This window comes from Gallinula chloropus, assembly GCF_964237585.1.
Source record: "Gallinula chloropus genome assembly, chromosome: 19".
NCBI lineage: Eukaryota > Metazoa > Chordata > Aves > Gruiformes > Rallidae > Gallinula > Gallinula chloropus.
In genome coordinates, this window is record NC_140104.1 from 2,398,082 (window position 1) to 2,412,882 (window position 14,801).

The 14,801-nt window shown below is 49.3% G+C and overlaps 1 protein-coding gene and 1 long non-coding RNA gene across 2 annotated transcripts; one reads left to right on the top strand and one right to left on the bottom strand.

The window, feature by feature from the left end:
* Nucleotides 1-484: 484 nt before the first annotated feature.
* HASPIN (histone H3 associated protein kinase) lies at nucleotides 485-3,010 on the bottom strand (the record flags this gene model as incomplete). The annotated part of the gene is made up of 1 exon (XM_084272905.1): nucleotides 485-3,010. The coding sequence occupies one exon, from the start codon at nucleotides 3,008-3,010 to the stop codon at nucleotides 485-487; it is 2,526 nt and encodes an 841-aa protein (XP_084129031.1).
* Nucleotides 3,011-3,137: 127 nt separating this feature from the next.
* LOC311199115 lies at nucleotides 3,138-5,648 on the top strand. The gene is made up of 5 exons (XR_014617728.1): nucleotides 3,138-3,316; nucleotides 3,391-3,492; nucleotides 3,937-4,032; nucleotides 4,572-4,682; nucleotides 5,075-5,648. It is a non-coding gene; the product is annotated as an uncharacterized lncRNA (long non-coding RNA).
* The last annotated feature ends 9,153 nt before the right edge of the window (nucleotides 5,649-14,801 follow it).

The window sequence follows — 14,801 nt, forward strand, 5'->3', positions numbered from 1 at the left end:
TACAGAGGAAAAAAAGACCCCAACATATTATTGCAGATCAGTGAGGTTTTTCAAATCAACACTACAAAAACTTTACATATTTACATTTTATAGCATTATTCCAGGCATTAGATTTCCCAAACTTTACTTAATTTTTTTTAATTAATGTTCAAAGGAGGGTTTTTCCCCCCCTCTATATCCTCAACTAGGCAAACAGTATTTACCTTTGACTTCCCTATCCAGAACTCTTTATTCCTTTAAAAAAATGTAATACAGGAATATTGCAAAGAAAGAACTTTTAATAACTTAAGATTAAAACATAAATGCTTTTACAGTATTCAAAACTCTAACCGAGCCTGATAAAAACTTCTCTACACATCCCCCTCTCAAATGTCAGCTCTGTCCTCTCTTCCCCTTTACTCCTCAAAAAAAGTGCTAATAGAAAAGATCTGAGGAGAAAGGCAACGTTGGTGGCTTAGTCCTTGAGAGTGCTGCACCCCTGTTCTCACTGGAAGAGGCTGCTCTTTTGTAAAGCTTCATTGGCAGAGCCAAAGGTCAGTACCTCTCTGCAGAATTTACTGAGCTGCTGTTTTAATTTCTTCATGGAAGAAGTTGTTGCCTTCTTGTTGTAGATCATGTCTTTCAGAAGTTTGTGCGACAGGTAGTGCAGCCAGAGGACGTTGCTGTGTGGATGATAGTCAGTCCAGTTGTTGGAGTTCTCAGCTTTCATCTGCCTGTAGATATCAAACTGGTAGTCCCCTGTGCCTTGAAAAAGATCTTCATCAGTGGAAAGGTCACAGAACACTGTTAGCCCATCTTTCTCCAGCCGGGACAAGGTGTAATCGATGATGTTGACGTGAATCCCTGCGGTGGGGACTGTGTGTGTGGCCCCGTTCAACACGTAACTAAGCTTCTTGACATCCGTTTTCTTTACCAGCACGTTCCCCCAGTGCAAGTCTCTGTGCTCGAAGTGCAGTTCCTGTTCTGCCACAGCCAGGGACGCAGTGACCTGGTGCAAAATGCTTTTTGCTGATTTTATGGAACTTAACTTGTATTTCATGTTCTCCAAGTCACTGCCTCCAAATTCAAACTCCAGAACCATGAAGAGCTGCTGGTCCCCAAAAAAGTCTGGGCGATCATTTTCTGATCCCTTTACCTCATGGTATCTGTCCCAGGCATCCAGCAGATACTTAGGATAGGCCCCCTGAACACAGTGCACAGAGTACAAGCTGATGAACCCAATGGTGCTGTTCACAGACTCTTCAGACAGAAGACTAAGTTCTTTTGAAATTATTATCTCAGGCAGAATCTCTCTAAAGCTTTTTTGAGCTTCACCATTTATTCTTTCAGGCCCCTCAATGGGAATTATTTTTAAGGCCACAGGTCCTCTCTCACTGTCTATCTGGAATACCTCTCCGAACACCCCTTCTCCAATTTTCTTGCAGTCTTTCATCTTATCTGCAGGAATGCACTCCTCAAAAGCAATAGGCCCATCCTGTTGGCATTCCCCAAACACCTTCTCTGCATCTGTAAGCGTTAGCTCAGAGGCCAAAGAGGAATCCCTGGGTGCTAGCAGGACCATGGAGGATGCAGACCAAAAACAGTCCTGAGCCTTAGAGGCAGAGTGCCCTGAAGGCTGGGATTGCACAGAAGGGGTACAAAGGACGCTGTCACATAAACTCTCTTCTGAGGTAACTTTCTTCTTCTTATGGAAGGACAAAGATGCTCGAACTCTACTCCAGGAACAGGAGTTATTGATGAGCGAATAGTCACTGTCTTTTGAATCTACAGACATCTCCAGCACATTCTTCTTCATTGTTTTTTGCCTTCTCTGTGGCCTGAGAAAGGAGTTGTTAGGCTCCTGCCACCTCTTATTCTTGCGCCTTTTGGGACGGAGCCTTATTTGCCTCCCCCAGCGGCTGGCGCTGAAGCCGCTGATGCAGGCTTTTCGACAGGTACTTCCCCCTCCAGAAACAACCTTGGTGCCTTTGTATTTATTCCCTGAGCTTCCTTGACAGCCCGGAGGGGAGATGGGCTGCTGGCAGGCAGGGTGGGTGTCTGACTCTTGGCCTTCCTTCACCCTCATCAGCCACAGCTGCACTTCTCGAGGGTCCAAGACCACCACGGGCACAAGCTGGTGCTCACGGCTTCCTCCTGCTGGGGAGCACAAGCTTCCTTTCCTTGCATCTCTCCCTGACTCCCTCCTTAGATCACGGCGGGGCGTGTCAGAAGCGGCCCCATCGCAGGGTTCGCTACTACCAGCCGGCAGAGGGGCGATGGCTTCCTGTGGGGACAGGGGCTCTTGTCCCCAGCCCTGCCCCGACGCCCTCAGGCCCCTGCCGGCCTTGCCCCGCCCCGCCCCCAGCTCCCCGCTCTCGCTTTTCCAACGGGCCCGCCCAGCTCCCCGCCGCGTCGGGCCTCCAGCCGCCGGTAACGGCGAGAACCGCTCCGAGTCTCCCCGCGCTGACTCCAGCGCGCTCAGGGAGCTGCGGGGCGAGGCGCTGCGCGGCGGGGAGCGCAGCTCCAGCCCGCCATCCGGCACCGAGCCGCCCTCCAGGCTGCTGCTCAGCAGCACCAGGGAGCCGGGCTCGCCCGGCGGGACCCAGCGGCGGGACGGCCGCGGGCATTGCGGGGTGCTGCACAGCAGGGGGCGCTGCGCGGCGCGGCGCGGCCGTTGGCGGCGGCGGGCGAGGCCGCGCGGGGCCGGGAAGGGTGAAGGGGAGCCCGGGGTGTCCGGGTCGCGGCGCCGCGCCGGCCGGTTCTCCTTCTGCTTGGCGGGGCCGCCGCGGGGCCGCGGGCGGGCGGGGAGTATACTTAGCGGCTGGAAATGGTGCTTGAAGGGCGGCGAGTAGTCGGGGTCGTCCGAAGGGGTGCAGAGGGAGCTGGAGTTGGCGCTGGAGCCGGCCGAGGTGGAGCTGAAGAAGCGCTTGCGGTCCTGAGGCGGGGATATCCACCGCTCGGCCTGCGGCAGCGGGCGCAGGTAATGGCCGCGCCGCGAGTAAGTGCGGAGCAGGCGCGGCTGGAACGGCATGGCGAGCGGCCGGGCGCTGCCCGCCTTCTGTTTAAACGCGGCCTCGCGAGAACGGGACGGGCCGAGAAGGCCCAGCCCGCCCGGGAAGGAGGGGGTGAAAGGCGGGGCGAAAGGCGGGGTGGGGCCCGGGCCTAGGCCCCGCCCGCCCCCGGGCCTCGCCCAGGCCCGGCCCCGGGCCCGCCCCCGCATTCCACGCGTGTTCCGTGGCCCTCCAGTAACATTCAATTTCAGGAGACGACGGAGTGCAGCGTCAGCGCTGAGCTGGTGCCGGATCAGTGGCAGTACTCCGGCGGCAGGGAGCCAGAGGTGAGCGGGGCTGGCAGCGGCCGCGGCCCGGGGCCCGCGGCGGCCGGGCTCTGACACACCCCGTTGCGTTGCAGGCCGCGCGGGACGTGCGGTACCGGCACGTGCGCTGCTCCATCCGCACGGACAAGGACAGCGTCGCCGTGACGGCGGAGCTGTCGTTAAACAACTCGCACCAGGTACACGCAAAACACCCCCGGCTGCCCCTCTTGGGCCTGTTACCTGCCAGAGGCTCAGGGAGAGGGTTTCTCCTGGGGTTCTCCAAGGGGAGGTGCTGCTCTTCCTCCTGTGATGCTGTTCTCTGGCCCTGCGGAGCAGGAGACATGGTTTGCAAGAGGCAGTGTCTCCCAGGAGGCACTTGGAAGAGATGCTGCGCTCCTCGTCTGCCCTTCAGAACTTCCCTCTTTGTGAAATGGCCCTTCCAGGGCCACAAACTCCTGTCCCTCCAGCCAAGTTCTGACGGGTGATAAGTTACATCCCTAACGTGAGGTGATACACACAGCGCGCAGCTTGGTGGCAGCACAGTACAGGGCGGCTCTGCAGCCTGAGTAACAGTTCGCTGTTGTAACAGGTTTCTCTGAAAAGCAGCTGAGGTTTTGTTCCTTTTATTTCTTTTTCCATAGTTTTTAAAAAGGAAAACTGTTCTGCTGGTCCCTGGAAGAATCACCTTCAACAGAGAACTGTATCAGGGCCTGAAGGAAGAGAATCATAAAGCTGAGGTATCAGAGCATCACATAGGCAGCTTGGTCCGTGTCTTGGGGCAGGAATGTGTGGGAATTCATTCCTGGGCTTTTGGAAGCAAAAATCTGCTCTGCCATTGAATTTTGTGAAGTCAGGTTTTGAGTACAGGATAAAAGCAGAGGGAGGATATTTGCTAGTGCATATCAGAAAACCTTCGAGTGTTCTGTATTGAACTGTGGATAGTCTGGCCCTTGTGACTGTCACAGTGACCTCCTGTCTTCAGGATTTCAACACAATAGTTCCTCTTTCCCTAGTGAAGACACACTCTTTAACCTGAAAGATTGTCACTGGTGCCTTGTAGTCACTGTGAACTCCTAAAGAAAACTCAGTAAATTTACCTCCTGTGACTAGACTTGCAATACAAAGCAGTTATTTCAGGTTGCATTGCAAAGTACCTGCATAGTGAGATTGATGGTGCACATGGCATGGTTTAAATCTGCATGCCAGCTCAAATGATGTGGCTTTCTCAATGAAAGGCTAATGAAGAAACAAATAACTGGCCTTGCTTCTGTTCCAGATCATTCTTGTCTTCCTGAAAGATGAAGAGTTTCACATCCTGCCTGTTGTCATAGGAAGCTGTGTTGGTGGACTTCTCTTGCTGGCATTCATTATTCTGCTCCTCTGCAAAGTGGGTGTCCTTAATGCACACAACAAACCAGAAACCTTTGGAACACTTTCAGGGTTTCTCTAAGTATTAAAGAGATCTCTTTCAAATACTCATCTGCCACTTAGAGTTGTAAAAGTCTTACATTCTGAGCTCTTCTGAGTGCTGCAGGATAACCTCTCAGGGCCTGTTTTGAAGTGCTTCACAGAACATTTGAGCATTACCAAGTGTTTATAGATGTTCTGAAAAGCCTTGAGGCTTACAGCTCTGCCAGAAGTCACACCTGGCTGCATCCTGCACTCTCTCATTCAGTTATTGCAACCACGAGAAGGGAAAACTTCTGTAATTGTGTTAAGAATAAGCAAATGTTAATGCACACAAAAAGACTTCATAAGTTTCTTTAATTTTTTCCCCAGTGTGGCTTTTTCAAAAGGAAGTATAAAGCTATGATGGAGCAACAAGATACTCATGAAGACTAAGCTCATGAAGGCTGAAGCAGCTCATGAAGGCTGAAGCAGAAAGCTCTGTATTCTTCCACCAGCTTTCTGGGAACTGCAGAGTCAACATCTGGCTAAGATGCAAACTAACCCATATTCCCTAGTAGAACTCTGGCATTTCAGATCTTGGGACTCCCCTGAATTGCTGTTTTGACCACACAGGCAATCCAGCTGCCTGCTTGCTTCATTTGAAGACCGTTCACTGTAGAGGGGCTGCCTGGCATTGATAAACTAGACTCCCCATGAGAAATTCTGCTTTAACATGGTTGTGCTGGGAAGGTTCATCTTGGAGCCTGTTAGATTTGTGTATTGAATTGCAGTTTTAGTTACTCTGATGCTGAGTTGGTTTTAAATTGGTTTTAGTACTGAGTAGCTTCAGAATAGATTAGCATAAAAATGAACTAGGGGAGGCTTCCCATCCTGCTATTGCTATTGAAAATGGAGTGACAAGCATCTTGCCTATGTGGGTACATACAAACCTATGTATAAATAAACAAACTATGCATTTTAATACCATAAAATATATCCCTTGATGTCTTTGGTTCTTGGAGTCAGAAGGTGATTAGGTACTTCACAGTCTTTATTTTGAATTTTCTGTTTTCAGTTGCTTTCAAATCCTGGTTTGGCCACAAATAAAACTTGCATCGTGGGGATCAACTTGCCAGTTCAGACAGACTCCTCCTGCATCAAGAGATGCTTCCCCAGGTTAGCGTGGCTCAGCACACCTCTTCCAAAGTAGCCATGTCTGAATGGAGGGCAGAGCCCAGCAGTGCTGCCGTTGACCCTGCTGGGAGGGTGACAGAAATTGATGTGAATCATCAGCAATCAGCAGGTTATCAGTAATGACAATTTACAGGCTTTGGGGAGAGACAGTGCCTAGTTGATGCCTGTAGCTGCTGTTGGTCCTTATCAGGTGTTTTCTTTCCTGAGCAATGAAATTAGCTCAGGATTGCCAGGTGCTTGCTGCTTTTAAAGAAGGATGAGTACAGGCACTAGGTACTATTCCTCTCTCTGGCCTTCTCTGACCCTCTTTGTGTAGGTGTTTTCTTACTGTTACATTTGGTTAACCATAAGCCCCACAAATCTAATCTGTGTTTACACACAGTGGTAGGTTAAACACAAATATTGCTTATGACCTTCAGCAAAGAAAATAGCTCTTGTCTCCTTTGGATTAGCCAATATTGACTGATGGAAAACTAACAAGTAAATTGGGGCTTGTATTGAAATAGTGTAAAATTCCTGTCCAATACCCACCTACTGCTCTTACTATATCTCTTCAAGGTTACTATAGGGATCGTGTTTGTGATGGGATGGATATCTGCAGGCTGCACAACCCAGAGTGAGTCCTATCTCTAAATTTGGATGCCAAACAGAAGTTAGAGGTGCTAAGCACCCTGGCCCTACCTGCTTAGGGCAAAAGTAAGTGGTACCACAGGAAGCTATTTTCTGAAAAATATAGGACCCTTGTGTGAGTTTCAACAGCACGAGAGAGAGGTGCAGAGTACTCACACTGTCATCCAGCTCCAGCAGCAGCTGCAGCCAGCCTTCAGGCTTGAATTTCTCTCCCTCTCCCCTCTGGCTGGTCGTGGAGCTCCTTGGAGCTGTATGCAGAGAGTGGTCACTCCAAATCTGCTTACAAGTGCCAGGGATTGAGGACAGGAGACTTCCTAGGTGAGACCTCAGAAAGAATCAACCAACCATCTGTGTCAGGTTCTTTTGTCATCATAGCTCTGCACTGTTTGGAAAGAAATGTGCTGTGCTCAGTCTGAACAGCTTTGTTGCCATTGCCTTTGTGTAAAATCCTCTTCCTGTGGTGTTTTTAATTTGATCTTCTTTGAAAGCAAACTCTTCCAAGAGAAGCCTGACTGGGCATTGCACTTGCTGGCTGAAAGTGGTTTGTATTTTTGGCTGTGCCCTTTCCTGGGTAACAGAGCAAGTCTCTGGGGCTACTCTTAGTCACTTGGTCCAGATTTCAGCAGAGCTGTTACAGATACATTCTTTGCATGTCGCTGTGTGGAAGGAGCTTTATGAGGAATTAATTATGTGGAAAGCAGAATATACTGGGCTGAGAGGGAGAATCCCTTTGAAGAGCTTCAGGCAAGAGCCACGGCACACGGTAGCGACTGAAGCGGTGGCTTTGTAAGGCAGACACTTCTTCAGAGGTTCTTTTTTTGTTCTCATTTATTTTTAAGCCTGAGTGCATGTTGGCTTTTCTTAGGGGGGAAAATGTGTTGTCTGCTTTTTCCACTGCTCTGTACAGATCGTGCACCGAGTGACACGTGGTGCAGACGAGTGTCGGTGAAAAGCCTGCGACGAACCAGCAGTTGTGGTCTTGCTGCCTCTCCTCCCTCCCCAAGATTCTCCACTTCACACCTTTCTGAAGGATCCCTATGGTCAGATCATACCTGGTAAGTCTGGGCACAGAAAAGCTGTCAGTAGATTTGTGATTACTTTCCTAAGGGAAGGAGTGTTAACTGTGGGAGCCTGTGCTGAATAAGGAGTTGCAAGGAGAGTTGTCTCATCTCAGGGCTAAACAAGCTCGTTGACTCCAGCCAATCTTGTTATTCTCCCTCTCTGTCTCCTTTCTTTCTAGTTTCTTCTCTGAATTAAGTATCCCTCATTACTTGGATGTCTTTTCTTGTCCCTGATGGCTCTCAAGGAGGTCAGCTCTTGCAGGGAGTGATGCTATTTTCCTTTTTAGATGTTTTTTCTGAAATGCATTACAGAGTTCTGTGACTTGCAATTTCCAATGAGTGCCATCCAACCATTTAATTCTTTGCAATTGCCACAGGAGATGCTAAACACATTTGCAGTAATTGGATGGCACTTAAGGGATTAGTCAAGACTGCCAAGACTCAAAGTCATCCAAACCACAGCTGGGTTTTTGTGCTGTTTCCATGGAAGCCTTGCTGTGTCTGCTTCTAAATTTATTTGCAATCTACATTTTGAATAAAATCCCCTTTGCAAAAGCCCTTGTCAACATTTGTGGCTTTGCTGTGCAGCCCTGACTTTAGTGAGCCCTGGCAGTGGCACAGTTATGCTGTCTCAGAGTCATTAAACATCTGACCCCAGGCAGGCTAGCGTGTTGGCAGGCTGTTTGGGGTCCAGGTGGAGAAGCTGCTGCAGACATCCTAGACCTCTCTGAGCTGTAAGGGTTGTTCATGATCTGTTTGCATCACACAGAGACAGCAGGGTGTCTGCAGACCCACAGCTTCCTGGGAGAAGGAAGGATTCTCTAAACTTTTCCATACAGGTCTGTTCTCCCAACGCTGCTCGTTAGGCTGGAGGTACTTACTCCTCTGCCTTTGTCTTGCTCTGCTGGGAGAGACAACTCTCCAGTACTGCTGGTAGCCCAGGAGAGCAAGAACAGATGTTTGTTCTCTGCCCATTGACTGGTGCTGATAACTCATCTCCATCTTGGCTGCAAGTCCTGGCTTGGCTCCATCCCTCCAGGTTTGGAGATCAGCCACTGGTAGCTTGGTCTGACAGAATTTGGCTGGTTTTGGAGTGATCCTCACGTGCAATGAGCACAGTGGGTGGTGACTGACAGGAGCTGATACATCTGAGACAGCTTTTTCATTGCATCCTTGAAGGGGAGGACAGGACACGTTTTGCAATGCTATTTTAGTCTGGGCTGATACCAGCTGCTTGTGTCTTTTTCATATGCTGGGGAGATTCACGAGCCTTGAGTCATAATTCCCTTGGCATGTTCAGGAGCTGACAGGTTCATGTATTGAGTGAGGTGCCCTGGTGGTTAGGAGGAGTAAGTGAAGAGGAAGTCTGCTGCTCAGGAACGCTTATCAGAAAAAAAGGCATAAGTTATTCTTCACTATTAAGTGCTGTTGCCAACATAAGAGATCAGATAGGAGCCGCAAAGTGCTTTGCTGGGCTTGAGAATCCATTGGGGCAGATTTATTTGTAGACTAATTGGATTGCAGCTCAAAAGAGAGATTTCCTGTCTCTTTTTATAACAGGATACACGAGCCAGATGGAGCCATGCTGCTACAAGCAGGTTGCTCTGACTCTGCCAGCTGGGCAAAACTGACTTCAGTGCGTCTGTGCGGCGCAGCCAGGACTCATCAGCCTCTTCTTGCTGGTGGTAACACCTACCTGGCTTAGAGCATTGCTGGGGCAAGGTTGGGTGCTGGGCTGAGGGTGCTGCTCATGAGACCTCTTCCTCTGAGGGTCAAGTCCCCGTAGCACGTGTTTTCCAATGGCCAGAGAGTTACCAGCTGGTAATGCCAGCAAGGAGAGGACAGGGGCCTCAGACCAGCCTTTCTAGCTGTTTACATGGTGAAGGAAGAGGGTGAAGGTGTCTCCTCAGCTCTTGCAGCAAGGCAAGCTCTGATGGAGCTGTCAATCTGGGAGCAGTTTCATATCTTTCCAGGTCAAGAATGATTAAGTGTTGGCAAAGAAGTGAGAGAAGTGACCTGCCAGGCCTATTCAGGAGCAGGGTCTCACCTTTAAGTCAGCTGTCAGTGTGAAACATGCTTTATTAAACCCACTCAGCTTTCAGGCTTTAACATTCTCCTTGTGTTCCCAATGACACTTTTAATGGCTGACTTTGGAATGTGAACACATTGCAGTACAGCACTGCACAACGCTGCTGCTCCAGCTATCACCATGCTCAGTCTCCTAGCCATGTTTTATGTGCAGTTTCATTAAATTCCATTATCTGACTTGCTGCCAGCTCTCTCTCAGAACAGAGATGGGATGCAGAAAGGACCTCTCTCTGGTCCTTTTCCTCAAGCCCCTGCACTTCTTGGGTCAGCAGGGAGGAGTGGATGAGTGGATAAGTGCTCTGGCTGGTGATCACAAGACCTCCTTTGCACTGTATAGGAGATTCAAGACTTGGGGAAGAAACGTGGAACACATTCAAAGGCTGAAAATTGCTCTGCTGGAAGCAATGAGCTAAATCTGAGATAACTTATTCTGCAACGTCAGCCCGCTGCTGCTTCTGGCTCCTACAGACAGGTTTGGCTGTTCCTGTTGGTAACGACAGTCAGACTCATTCTACCAATTCCCTTTTTAGGCAAAAACAGAAGAAAAAAAAAAAAAGGTGAATGTTTTTCTGTCACCTCCTGAAAGAAAGATTTCCTTTTCCATTGTGGCTGGGTGTGCAGGGGTCCCAGTGAGGAGCACAGCTACTGAGGTTGATTTTTCATGGGCAAGTTGCAACCTACTTACACTGCAAAGACACAGACAGGATTCAAAGAACCTGAATGCAGCATTTTTCACTGCAGGCTGCACACATAATTCTTTGTTCTTGGATCCATACCCATCATCTTCAGAAGGCAGCTTATGCTTGATGATGCTGATTTCCACTGTCTGTATACACGAGCTGTGGTTTAAAAGCAACTTCCTCTTTCAACCTATTCAACTTTTGCCCTTGTTGTTTTTGAAGATGTTGACCTGTGAGTATGATGCTATGAGAAACACAAATGGAGAGAGCTGAGCTTCCCCTTTTCCACTGTCTGTTTCCTTGCCAAAATAGTTTCTCTCCTATTATGTCCTCTGCTCCTTGTCTCCTTTCTGTTTCAGTAGCAGGTCTGGCATCTGCTTCCAAAGGATGAGGCATCTGCTGCAGGAGCATTTCTAGTGCTTCAGAAATGTCTCAGCATCTCATGAGTCAGCTGTCATGTATTTGGGAGCCGATGTTTTCTGTTGCACTGGATAGCTTAGGAAAGGGCTGAGTGGGCATCACTGGGAGAATGAATGCCTGGGTGTGGTGGTTTGACCCTGGCTGGAGGCCAGACGCCCACCAAAGCTGCTTTGTCATTCCCTGTTTCAGCTGGACAGGAGAGAAAGTAGATATTGAGAGGCTCAGGAGTTGAGATCGGGACAGGGAGAGATCATTCTGCAATCAGCATCACGGGCAGAACAGGCTCAGCACAGAATGAAGGATAGAAAACTCTCCATTTGATGGCCCTGCCCTGCACCCCCAGTGAGACCAGAGTTGGGGGGATGAGAAGTGTGACCAGATCTCAAAGCAGCTCCCCCCACCCCCTCCCTTCTCAGCAGACTGCACTTCAGTCAGGATTTTGCTCCCTTCTTCCCCCTCATCGTGGCACGAGGAGGGGCAGGGGCTGGGGGAATGGGGGTTTGGGTCAGTTCCTCACGAGCTGTTTTACTTCTTAGGAGGGGAGGGGGAACAGGGGACATTCCTCACACCCACAGCAGACAGTCCTCCACAAACTTCTCCAATGTGGGTCCTTTCCCACGGGGCTTCAGCTCCTCACCAGCTGCCCCAGCGTGAGTCACTGCTATGGGTGCAGTCACAAGTCACAGAATGTCTCTCAGTCTCTCAAGCCCAGACTGCTGAGAGCGGTACAAGGAGTTACATGTAGGTGTGACAGGAACAAAACAAAAGTAAAAGGGAAAAAAAAAAAAAGAGGAAGAGTTTTGGTAGCAGAGGAGAAATCCTCCCTGTGAGAATTTCCAGGCTGAGCAAAACCAGCTCTTACGGGAAAGGAGCAGGGTTATTTTCTTTTCCATGGGAAATTCAAGGGAGATGCCTTGCACAAGAGATCCAGCCCCTTGGTCCCTTGAGAAGGGCTAAGAAAAACTACTGCCTTTGGCTGGTGGTGGTGTTGTGTTAAGGGTGATGCTAAGCCCACTTAGTCCTTACGAGTCCGGTCGTGTTCCGTGCACTGAACTGTCACGATTCAGGAATTCACCTTCAACCATGTTCTTTGGGTTGCTGGTGATAAACCCACTGCCTGCAGAACACTAGTAAATACTAAAGGTCTTAACTACTACTGCGTGAAAGGATATACAGTAAGTCTACACAGGTTTCCTGGGGAGGCATTTGGCATGGCCAAGTGCTCAAACCTTACCCGAAGGCATCCCGATGAGGGGGAAGAGAGGCTCAGCCTGGCGGCTGGTCCCAGGGATCAGGGTGAGGTGCAAGGGTGTCTTCCCTGATACATCTGGGATTTGGGGCTATTTTTATGTCTATTCTTAGCTTTAAGGTGGAGCTTGAGGGGCTGTAGTCATACACACCTTTATTGGGATGGTGTAAAGTTCTCTCACCTCGTGTGTAAAGGTACAGATTAACGAAGTTCAGAGCGCACAGGGGGTGGTTGTGCCTTGGAGGCAGGTAGGCTTTGAGATGGAGGCATGTTTTGGTATTATAACGACATGATAACAAGCATAATTCACCAAAAAGACAGTGTTTTGTCAAATACATGACAGCTCATGGGCCAGGGACAGCAGGGATGCATCTGATCAGTTCCATCTTAACCTTCAAGTTCCTGTGTTATTACAGAGTTTGACCATGATGTCTCCACTTTGCTCCATCCTCCACGTAGTTATCTCAGGGTCAATACATCAAGCTCTTTCAAGATTGCCTTAGAACTTTGTACAAAGGAGGATGTTGAGGAACTTTATGGCTGAATGGGTGCCTGGCACCTCAGCTGCTTATCACCCTGGAACGTTCTGTAAATGCTGAGCCTCTGGAAACAGGGTTTCATTTTTAAATTACCTTTACCTCCAGTCATCATCCCACAGATGATTAGAACCCCACCCCCAGGAATGAAACTGCTTATGTTTGAACAGCTACAGACACTTTAAGAAACACACCAATCATCTTGATTTCCAGGCAAGGAAAAAAATAAGCTTGTGAAAACTAGAGGTGGTGAGAACGATATCTGTAACAACATCACTGTTGTCAGCACAAACCTAGCCTGTGCTGAGCAATATTCAGAGGGACATTTGATACAAACACAAGCTTTTTTATTCAAAAACAACTATTGCAACGGTGCTTCTACTTGATGGCTCTAAAACACCCAAGGAAAGTATCAGTTTCATTTTCAGTAATCAAACTTCGTTGTCTTTGGGTCACACCTATAACAAGAACACTCCTCTGTTTGAAGGAATGGGTTTTCTAACCTCTGCAAATCCTTTTTCATGTTAATTGACCTGAAAAATAATTGCAAAAACTCAGAGCAGACCTGTGTCTGTGCCACTAAGTAAAATCAGGCCAGGAGGCAACACACTGTTTAACTGCCAGGAAGTTTTTCTGGGCTGATTTTAGCCTGTGCAGTCATCAGGCAGATAAGGAAGTGGTGGGGAGGTGACATCTCTAGACATGGCAAGGGCTGACTTGTCCCACTATGAACTGGGGTGTCTTGCAGGTGACCATGCAGGAGCAATGGTGGAGGCAGTCCTGAGGTATGGGATATTCTTGCTGTTTAGTCCCTTCCCTGGAGCAGTTCCAGGACAAACAGATGATGTTCTTGTGGGACCAGATCCAAGATCAGAAGAGATGCTCAACGGTCACCCAGCAGCTTGCGCTTGCAAAGTGTCTCATCTAGGAGCAGATTCGGCAGCAGATCGGGTGGTGGCTCCTTTAGGATGCTCCTATCTCCATACAGCTCTGGTTCCTGGGGCTGGCTTGGTCTCCCTGAGCCCAGCCCCAGGTTGGCTCTGGGGTCTGGGCAGTAGGCTCAGTCTACCTTCTTTCCATACTCATTTCTAGGTCATGGACCACTGTGTTCTCCCTCCTCCCTGCAGAAGTGTGTTTTCTTGGAGGCTTTTGTCTCTTTTGGTCATTGTAAGTTTTCAGAGGTTTTATTTGTGTTTCAGGCTTTCATGCAAAAGACCTTTAGGACTGGAACTGGTGATAGTCTGTTTGTAGGCATCTGATAAGGAGGGATGGATGCAATGGCCAAATGAGGAAGGGGGAAACCCTGAGTAGTAGCTGCTTGAACGAAGAAGAGGGGTCCAGAGGGGCTTGGGGAGTATCCACTGTGTTTCGTGAGATAAAGTGGGGTGTGCAAAAAAGGAAAGGACACATGGAGTGCGAGGGGAGAGCAAGACCAGCCCTTTGTGCTGAGGCTGAAGGGCAACTGCAAGGTTCAGGAGTAGGCCTGGGGCTAACCCTGAGCCAGAGGAGCAACCAGGGGGTGCACAGGAGACGGGGACTCACTCCGGTGGCAGCCTGCCATCACCGCGGGAGTCCCTCATGCAGGAGCAGGCGTGGGGCTGGAGCTGGGGAGTGCAGAAGCCACTGGGTTAAAAGGAGGCCACAGGCACATTTCTGTTCTAGTTCTGCAGTTGCTGGAGAAAGGTTTAACTCTGGGGATGGCTGTGGCATGATGAGATATTTTGAGGGTAGTATTTTGTCCGTTATTACACTGATTGTGATTCTCTTGTGATTTGGAGCAACTTTGTCACATACTCATTAAAAATCTGCTCCATCTGTTTAAATCTGATACAGAATTTAAGGAGGAAGAAGGAGACAGTTTTCATAAAGCCCAAGGTCTTGACAATGCTTCTCCCTGGGAGGAGAGTTGTGTAGGGCAGAGGTGTCTGTTGGGTGGGTCACCTCAGCGCGCTGCCTCCGTACCGCGACCTGCTCTTTGGCATGTGCTCTGGAGGGTGTCACAGTTTCATGCTGTGTAAACTCCAGAGCTTTGCTGGTCCTGACAAAGCCCCGTGACCTGATGATGGTCATGCACAAGTGCAGTGAATGCCTGTTACACCACCTCATGTCGCTGCTAGACTCTCTCTTGTAGACTGAGCCTATAAGTGGTCCCATCGCAGAAGAACCCTCTGGGAGACATCTACCACCAGAGTGCAGGTATGGGATCCCTCTGGAAGAGGAATCGCTCAGTGTGGATTCCAGCTCACTGCTGGACCCCCT